The sequence below is a fragment of the Astatotilapia calliptera genome, unplaced genomic scaffold, assembly GCF_900246225.1.
Source record: "Astatotilapia calliptera unplaced genomic scaffold, fAstCal1.2 U_scaffold_9, whole genome shotgun sequence".
NCBI lineage: Eukaryota > Metazoa > Chordata > Actinopteri > Cichliformes > Cichlidae > Astatotilapia > Astatotilapia calliptera.
In genome coordinates this window covers 488,268-498,126 of record NW_020535833.1, presented here as the reverse complement: position 1 = coordinate 498,126, position 9,859 = coordinate 488,268, and the positions used below count along the sequence as shown (strand labels likewise).

General features: G+C 39.6%; 1 protein-coding gene across 1 annotated transcript; it reads left to right on the top strand.

The window, feature by feature from the left end:
- The first annotated feature begins 3,397 nt into the window (after positions 1-3,397).
- Positions 3,398-6,770, top strand: LOC113018477 (matrix remodeling-associated protein 8-like). The gene is made up of 4 exons (XM_026161544.1): positions 3,398-3,794; positions 4,978-5,340; positions 5,670-6,029; positions 6,189-6,770. The coding sequence occupies exons 1-4, from the start codon at positions 3,725-3,727 to the stop codon at positions 6,422-6,424; spliced, it is 1,029 nt and encodes a 342-aa protein (XP_026017329.1). The 5' UTR covers positions 3,398-3,724; the 3' UTR covers positions 6,425-6,770.
- The last annotated feature ends 3,089 nt before the right edge of the window (positions 6,771-9,859 follow it).

The following is a 9,859-nucleotide window of genomic DNA, read 5'->3' as shown; positions in this document are numbered from 1 at the left end:
CAGGAAACCTGAAGGTGAGACTCAGACTTCCTGATCTTTCATGTCTGAGTTTGTTCAGTAGAATAAATTTCACATTCACTATGATCACAGTGAAACGTTCTAACATGTAATCTCTGTTTAGATAGTTAATCTAATGGATCATCTTAGCAGAACAAGACAAAGCTGGAGAAGATGAAGTCATCACTGACATCATGTGCAGTATAATCAACATATCAAAAAATCAACAAGAGCCAATCAGAGAAATCCAAGGTAGTGGGCTCTTTTTTTCATCATAACAAATTTTTACGCAGATTTTATCTTTTGATTTTTCACACACATTCTTTCATGTGCAGACTTCACAGCTTAAATGACATTTTCTATCTATTTGCCGTAGATTTCAATAAAACTTCCCAAATATCTGTTTAGAGGCGTTGCCAGGCAGGACACCGAGTGGTTAGATTTGCTTTTAGAAAGGCTTTAATGCAGCCTTACAATCTGAGATAATGTTTTGAAAGTAGGAGTGAAGATAGTCAGGGAACTGCAAACATGTAACAATGTGTGTAAGCAAACATTTTCCTCCTCAGATTTAAATCTAAAAGTTAGTTTAATATGAAAATAAAATCAGATATAGGTTCATGAACACTTGCCTGTCATTATGATGTGTTGGGTTAAGAGGACATTCTGGATTATGTGTGATCATGTATTTTTTTTATTTCAGTTTGTGTAAAATTGTGGATTGTTGAACAGTAAAATAAAGATTTTTATGATTTGATGCTTTCACAATAAATCGTTTATGTTTATAGATTATAAATGAATTTTATTTCTTTATGTAAAATTTGATCAGTTTTGTCAAATATAACCGTCTGTCTGTAAAGTCTCACACTGTCTGTGAAGGTTCTCAGTCATCCAGGTCGTCGTAGTCAAAGGAGTTTGCAAAGAAAAGTGTCTGGACTTCTTTAAGTTACTTGAAGACGGTCAAATGGTGGAGAGTCCCAGATTTAAACCTAGTGGGAGTGTCCCCCCTAAGAGGGACAAAAGGACCCCCTGATGATCCTCTAATCGCCTGAGCCAAGGTGTGAAAATGGGTGTGGGTCCCAATCAGCCAGAGTTTCGGCTCATTGTGAAACCTGGCCCCACCTTATCATGCAAAATAAGGTGGGACAGAATTTGAATTTATCATGCAAATTCCTGAGGTCAGATGGCCCAGGATGGCCCACTGACATCCTGGGCAAGCAACTTAAAGAAGTCCAGACACTTTTCTTTGCAAGCTCCTTTGACTAAAGTCTCACACTGTACTTACTGTTGTTCACTGTGAGCTGGACTGTGTGTTTGTGGTCTGTGGTTAACTGAAGCTAACATCTCTGCAGTCGTCCAGCATCCTGTTTCTGATAGAAAGAAAACACTTCAGCTGCAGGTGTTTCAACACAGGGCTGTTCATTTTAAAAACAGGAAGGAACATGGAGACGTCATCTGGAAAATGATTTCTTTAAACTCTGCTCACAGACCATCATGAATTCAAAGTGAATAATTTCATCAAGGACGTCTTTTTATAGTTTTATGATGCTAACATTTTAAATCCAGTCTTTCTAATTCTTGAAAATGAAAATCAGAATCTGGCTATAATAAAGTTTATAATTATCTTGTTCTTTATGGCATGTTGACCAGATACAGTCATCCTGCTGATGATTCTAGTTTACAGTAGTCTGAAGATAGTGAAACTTCTCAACACAGTGTCTCTTGGTTTGGCCAGTAATAGCGTTGATGTTGTGAAGGTCTTTGCTCTGTGGTGAAGTGCATCAGTGTGCACTAAAAGCAGATGTTTGCAGCTTTGTGGTTGTCCTCTTTTCTCTTTCACAGAAACATCCTTCAGATTTATGTGGTCAGTTTCATAGCAGAGATGTTAAGATAAGAAAAGCGTGTGAAGCTGCAGTTTATAAAACCTATTGCTCAATCTCTACATTGGTTTTATTCATAATGTTGCACAATCTTTGCAATAATATGACAGTCATACAGATTTTGTACAATGTCAAAGGTTTTTTATTTTGCAGAGAGTTACTCAGCTGCAGTCTACTCCGCAGTGAAAACTCAAGATATGAGTAATGGACGAACAGCCATCAGAGCCAGGAGGACCAGGTACAGCCGCTCTTTAACTTTAACTTTAAACAAGCTAGCTGCTCCCCCGGCTCACCATCATGCTAAGCTAAGCTAATATAATTGCATCATATCTCGAGCTCAGTCTGAACTGGGACTGTGTGTGATGCAGAGAGGTGGAGATTGTAAATAATGTAAGTAAGAGTGTAAATAAGAGAGCAACCGAGGTCTTGATTGAACTACAAAGCTTTTAATCATGTTTTCTGTTGTTTGAACTGTGTGTGTTTGTGTTCAGACTTTAAACCAGAGCCAGACGTTGTCTACTCTTCACTGAAGTAGTCCACCAGTACAACCACTGACGTCCAGCTGCTGGTCTCTAGTTGGTCTCCCCAGCACTTCAAACCAGAGATCCACAAGTTAACAATATATATTTTTAATATGTTTTTATTTAACTTGTATACATTATTTTATCTTATCTTTTATGTGAATTTTCTCTAAAATTTAAAATGTGAACAGTAAATGTTAAAATGTTCTGGTGACTGTGGTTCAGATGGTAATTTGATTGGTAGTTTGTCAGGTGATTCTTGGGCAGGATACTGAACTTTGAGCTTCCCCCAATGCATGCATATGAGTGTGTCTGTGAATATTACAATATTTATCCTTGCAATAATGTATGTGTGAATGAGACTTGCAATAGAAAGCGAAAGTGCTTTGAGTGTTCGTCTTGCGTGTTTTCCTCGTGTGTTTCTGTGAGTCTAAAAAGATTTAAAACGGAAACTTAAATAAACATCAAACCACACCAGACTAAATTTGTGAATTCATGTGAATCAGAACCGACTTATTTTTCGACCACATCTCCTGAACCACCAATCTCCTGTTAAACCGCTCACCATTGAACTTTGGAATTACTAATAACTTTTAAATTCTGCTGCCATCTGCTGGTTAATCTAAGTTTTACAGCAGAGCAGCTGCTTTATAAATGACAGCAGTTTAACAGCCAAACATCAAGCAGGCAACATCAACCTACTTTGTATTATGGTTACATTTTACTCACACGCTAAAGAAGAGTTTCAGAAACTTAAATATGCCACATTTTAAATTGGTCCTTCGATGCATTTTCCAGTACGCAAGGACATAAAGGTCAAAAGCTGATGAAAAAGGGAAAACGGCATGCCATGCTGGATAATGGAGGACACTGGCAAAAGTAAAACCACAGAAAAATTAATCAGGAGAGATAAAACTCAACATGGTTATCACTATTTTTTCTCTTAGTGTAGAAGTGAAAGAGGAGAAGTATCCATTGCAATGCCAAAGTACTAGAGGGGGACACAAGGCGAAAGCTGGTCTTTAAATCCGCTGCAGTAAAGAATTTAAGGCAAACAGGTAACAAGGTCAACAGGAGAGACTCCGCCTCTGGGCAGGGCCAAACAAGGGAACCAGACAACCTCAATCTCTTCTTCACCTGCAGAGAGAGACAGAGGCAGAAATGAGGAGGGAGAAACAGCAGATGGCCATGACAAGAACAACATAGATACCTGCTATCACACTCACAGACTTTCAGCTTCATTTATCAGATTTTAAACTCAGGGATTCTGTGATTCTTGAAAAATACCACCATCTTTTGGACATTTATCGCACTTTAAATGAAGAAGCAATGTCTGCTGTAACGTCTGCATCTCTCTGCCTGACTTTACTGTCTGTCTGCCTCTTGTTTGTCTCTGCAGGTGAGATTGAATTTCTGATTGATAAAATAATACCTCTTTAAGAATTCTGTTCATGGTTTAAAAAAGTGTGTTTAACTGTATGACCTGCCAGATATGCCTAAAGTTAAAGAGTTAAAGCTTAATTCTGACTGTTCCTGCTCCAGAGCAGTTTCAGCAAACACTGTGATTCACAAAGAAATGTGGCTTTCTTCCAGGAGGAGAGTTGAGTCGTTTAACAGCATTAACACTCTGTTTACCCGAGCTTGTCCTCTCCTCCTGCTACACCTGCTTCGTTTCCTCATACCTACAGGTCATGTCAAAGTTCACATCAGAGCACATCTGATATCTGCTTATCTGCACAAGTTTGTGTTTTTCAAGCATAACGAGTCAGGTTGAATCAGTTCTTGCACAGCAGTCTGTCATTAGCACAAGGATGGGTGCAGTAATCAGTTGGCAAAAAAATAATCTTTCATAAAAGCTTCTCATTGGGACAAAAAAGATCTTTATTTTTGAACTAACTGCATGACCTTACCTTTCACTATTCACAGAAAAGTGTCACTGTCATTGAATTTCAAACAGCATTAGTAGCTAGAACAGATATTTAAAAATGTAAAACTTGAATTTAGTAGACTTCGCTGCAAGATTCCAGATTAATGCTCCATTATCAGTCGTTTGAGTGAAGCATAAATGGCTGTTCTGAGCTTTACTGCCTACCTTTGCAAGCGAGATTCATTAGGATTCCCTTGCAAAGCTAGGCCATTTGGATGGAGCTCATCAACTTTTCTTCTTGATCAGGCCCAGTGAGCACTCACTTTTCACATAAAAAAGAGTTGTTGGACTCATCATTTCACTCTTCTTCCACATACAATGGATGTGACCCCAAACACAGAAATGGATGGTTGACCACTTAGTGCTGTGCACCAGTGCATAGTAGACCTCCTCTGAAACTTGATATTTGAAATATGACACAACATTAAAAGCTGATTTCAAATCTAAAACTATCCCATTGGCTGATCAACATGGGTAAGGGAATTATATTAGTTGGTTGCCTGATTGAAGAGAAATGTATTTAAATGAATGTGCCCCTTGTGTTTGTCTGAAGCAATTTACAGTAAAAAGCTCACTTATCTCGCAGTAGCTCCCAACTGTGTAGTGACTGGTTTTACTTGCATCTCTTTAACCACTCTGTTGTTTCCTCTTTCAGACCAGAAAATCATCATAGCTGTGCCGGGACAGACGGTCACTCTGCCATGTCGAGCTCCAAACAGCGGCAACCCCATCATAGCTGCAGAGTGGAGCAGAGCTGACCTGGAGCAAGAATATGTCCTTTTTTACCGGGACGATAAGCTTGATACAGAAGAGCAGCATCCGTCTTTTAAGAACCGGGTGGATCTGCAGGACAGACAGATGAAGGATGGAGACGTGTCTCTGATTCTGAAGGATGTGACGACTGATGACTCGGGAGCATACGAGTGTTACGTGGTCCAGAGAGGAGCGAACCGCAGGAAGAGAGCCAGTCTGGATAGTGACCCCATCAGCACCACCTACCTGACTGTTGTTCCTCCAAGTGAGTTGGTAGAGTTTAGTTTATTAGTAGAGTTGAAGCTGCTTCCTGGTTGTTGATGTCTGAAGTTTTTTGAGTTAAACATGTAGCAGAGGTCCAAAGCTTGGATCTTTGTGCCTTGTATTTCCTACTGGCTGCAGCCTGTAGAACATAAGTGGACAAACATATGTTCTTCTTAGATGGCCACAGTAACTTAGACAAAGTTGGTAAAGGGCTACATGTTGAAGAACTAGTTAAAAATAAACATGATACTTTTTTTTTTTTTTTTTTTGGCTGCTATAGTGATCGGTTAGTTCTTTAACCTCTCTGCTCTGTGTTGTTTTGTCTTTCAGGCCAGAAAAACATCACAGCTGAGTCTGGACAGAACGTCACTCTGACATGTCGAGCTCCAAACACTGTCCTCATACCAGGTGTAGAGTGGAGCAGACGTGACTTGAAGGCACAATATGTGCTTTGGTACTGGGAAAAACAATTTGTTCCATATTACCAGCATCCATCTTTTAAGAACCGGGTGGATCTGCAGGACAGACAGATGAAGGATGGAGGCGTGTCTTTGATTCTGAAGGATGTTACGACGGCTGATAGTGGAACATATGAGTGTTGTGTCGTCCATGAAGTAAGAGAAGGTAGAAAGTTGGCCATTTTAAAGACTGAGCCCATCAGCGTCATCCACCTAAAGGTTATTTCACCAGGTAAGTCAGTGGAATTCATTTTGGCTTTGGACGCATTCAGTTATTGTCAGAGTTGTTTGGCTGTGAACTGATAACTCAAAATGCATAAAAAGATGTTGCCTGTGATCAGAGGTGAAGCTTGTGTATACCTGACACCTCACACCTATTTCTCACCTGCAGGTCAGCCAGGAGGACACGGAGAGGATGGGGCTGTTGGACTAACAGTTGTTATTGTGCTTTCTATTGCTCTTTTTGCAACTATAATATACTACATAAAAATGATAGAAAATACAGAAGGAGAAAAAAACAGCACTTCCCAGACGAGCAGCAAGCTGAAACGCTCCACTCGTGTCACTCGTCCCACCTTTCGTAGCAAAAAGACAGATGCTTCCAAGACAGATGTGAGTTCACAGTGACGGGAATCCAGCAGACAGTAGTCAGCTGTAAATGTCTAACTTATCTTGAGTTTGTTTTTTCCATCTTTGGAGTTTTTCTGGTTCGGATTGGTGGCGTTTGGGAGTGGGTACGTCTAGTCTGCAAATAGTTAGAAATCAACCATCATAATAATAAGTTAAAATGACAGTTTTCATCGTTTTCCTTTGGGGGACACGGAAATGTCTTTGGAGCGCCTAAATGTTTTTCTATGGAGGAAAAGAGTTGTGTTTGTGAAGATCATGAGAACATTTCTGTAGTGAAGTTACCTGTTTTATCAACTTTCTTCATCAGTTTTGATGCATTTTTTTGTGCCTTTCCCAAGTTTATATCGATTGTGTTATTTTATTATTAATAAAGTGTGAACATGTGCTAATGTTGAGTGTGATTTCATAAGTCCTGCTGTGAGGTTTTTGACTGTCTGTGAAGATGCTGGCTCACAATGAAAACTACACTCGTCACTCATTGTAAAAAAAATTATTTATTTAGGATTACTTATATATTATATCATGTGATATATTTATTACTCTCATTTCTTTCAGATCACAAAACCATGAACAGAAAAAAACCTGTGATAAGAGCCTGGATGAAGGGGCAAAGACAGCACTTTTCAGTTGCAGTGAAAATAAAACAAACAAACAAAAAGAAAGAAAATTGGAAAAAAAGAAAAACCCACCAATGATAAAATCTACCTCTGTTACCTTTCTGGCACTTAGGCAGTTAGACATTCTTTAGATTCCTACAGTTTACAATCTTGAGATCAAGGTTTAAAGCAGAAAAAAATGATGCAAGTATTTCCATCACAGTCGGATTAAAATCTGTTCACTGTAAAAAAAAAAAAAAAAAAGTAAGTATTTGGGGAGGTGAACCTGAACCACTCATACTAGGTCAGTTCTGATAGATCAGAGAGTTACTGGATCTTATCTGACATCTGTTTCTGCCTGGTTACAGTTGATGAGTAAGAGACAAAGAAAGGTGTTTTGCCGTTTTTTTTTGTCAAACTTGTTTTGTGGACTCCCGCATGAAAATACTGCTTAAAACAATTAAAGGAGCACTTTAAAAATAGATCAGACGTCAAAGCTCATGCTAGACAGGTATATGATATGGAGTGGGTAGCGTGTTAAAAGGGATGCCACATAGTTTCATGGAAATGAAACTTATCTAGTAGACTGAACTTAAAGAAACATCAAACATCAAGGTGAAAGGATTATGTGGAAGGCTGGTCCATTTTTCAGTAACTCATACTGGTGCTCAGTTTGGATGGCTCCCATGTGCTTGTATGTCTACCTGACAACATCAGGTCATGCTAATGATGGATGGTGTCTCCTCCGAGACCTGGAATAAGGCATCACTGAGCTCCTCGACCATCTGAGGTGGACCGAAAATTTAATGTCACCGAGGTGTTCAATTGGATTTTGAACCGGTCAGTGGCATCAATTTCTTCAGCCTTCAGGAACTGCCTGCATACTCTTGCCACATAGCACTGGGAATTATTGTGCACCAGGAGGAACCCAGGATCCAGGATATGCCAGACCATCACTGACCAACAACCAACTGCCAACCTGTGTAGGGTCCAGGTATAGACTCGTGCTACCAGCAATGACACTGACCCCAGCCAAATGAAAAACTAGTAAAAAAAAAATCAGAAAAGATGAGGGGGGTTGAGTTGCCTGATTGTTGCTAAACTCTGATTTAAAAAAAGACTGTATCCGTTTTTAAAGTTTAGTATTTTCCCATCTGTCCATGAAATGTTAAGTGGTGAAAAAGAAAAAAGAAATTCTTTGTGGCACAATATTATCAGGATCAATAAAAATAAAATATGCATATCAGTGTCACTCCACAGTGAACTGATCATTAAAAATATTATAGAATATATTTTAAATTGTCCCACCGGGAGGAGGCCCCGGGGAAGACCCAGGACACGCTGGAGAGATTATATCTCTCGGCTGGCCTGGGAACGCCTTGGTATTCCCCCGGATAAGCTGGAGGAGGTGGCTGGGGAGAGGGAGGTCTGGGCCTCTTTGCTTAGGCTGCTGCCCCCGCGACCCGGCCTCGGATAAGCGGTTGAAAATGGATGGATGGATGGATATTTTAAAATAACTTTCATGTTTCTTGTAGCAGAAATATGTCGCTCTGCTGTAATACACCAAGATTACCAACAGATGGCGGAAGACTTTAAATGTGAATCTGCATCACTAGCCTCAGTGGGAGTTTACAGAGTGTGTGGGGTTTGTGCTGACTCAGGAAAAAGGAAAACACGATTTAAAAAATATCTTCAGGCTCAGTTTGAGTCACAAGCTGATGAGTTTTTGAAGCTTGTCAGACACCGAATCATCTCAGCTCTCTGTGTTCATGTTAAACTACTGAGTGAATCTCCGTGGAGGAGGGGCATTTAAAATACAAACATCCAAACAGCGATCTCTAAACTGATAGCCATAGTTTTACTCTGCTTCCTGTTACACCACATGACTGGAATTAGTGCAACTGTCAAATATAATGAAATTATAAATCTAAGCTAACATGTTCAAGTGGTTACTTTCTTTTTTTATGAAATAAAAGTCAAAATTATGACTTTTTAGTCACATAAAACTAGATCGTGATCATGTAATTAATTTAAATCAAGCAATTAGCTAAAGGTTGAAAAATCTGCCATCTTAGTTTGTTTGTGTTGGTTAGTTTCTAAGTGACACACACAGTTTCTGTGCAGTTTACATAACACACAATGACAGGATTACACAAAGGCTTTCCTAAACTCACTTCACTGAGTTCACTGACTATAGTGCCAACACTCAGTACTTACTCCAGAACTTTCACATTACAAATCTTTCACCTTCCTTCATTAATGAGCTTTTAATGTGAAAGTACCCCAGCAAAAAGCAGCATGTTTAATAGAAATGTCTGTACAGTGGTGACTCTGTCGTTGTTCTGATGAATCAGAGTTGTAAATATGAGCCTGTGTGTGTATCTGTGTTCCTGTTGTAAACAAGAAATGTGCAGGTAATGAGTCAGCTGCTACATCTTGACACACCAATCTTCTATTCTAGGTCAGGTTTTGTTTATTAAGGAACACACCCAGCTCTTACTTCTAGTTCCCCACCCAAACACAACACTGGATCCGGCCCTGACTCCTGCTCATGTTGCTGAAACACTTCTTGATCATTTTAAGGAACAGTTCAAACTTTCACGAAACAGATTATAACAAACTGAGAAGTGCTGAGAGTCACAGCCAGGTGAGCTGTAAGGGTTACAATGAAAAACTGATGGCCTGTCATGCTTCTGTCTTCAACTGTCACTCAAAGATTCAAAGAATGCAGGGGAATCTCTGCATACCAGGAAGAAGCTGAAAAACAGGATCTCAGGGCTCAGCTCCGAAACACTTCCATCACTCTGACTCCACCTTTCTCAGAATCCATTCATAG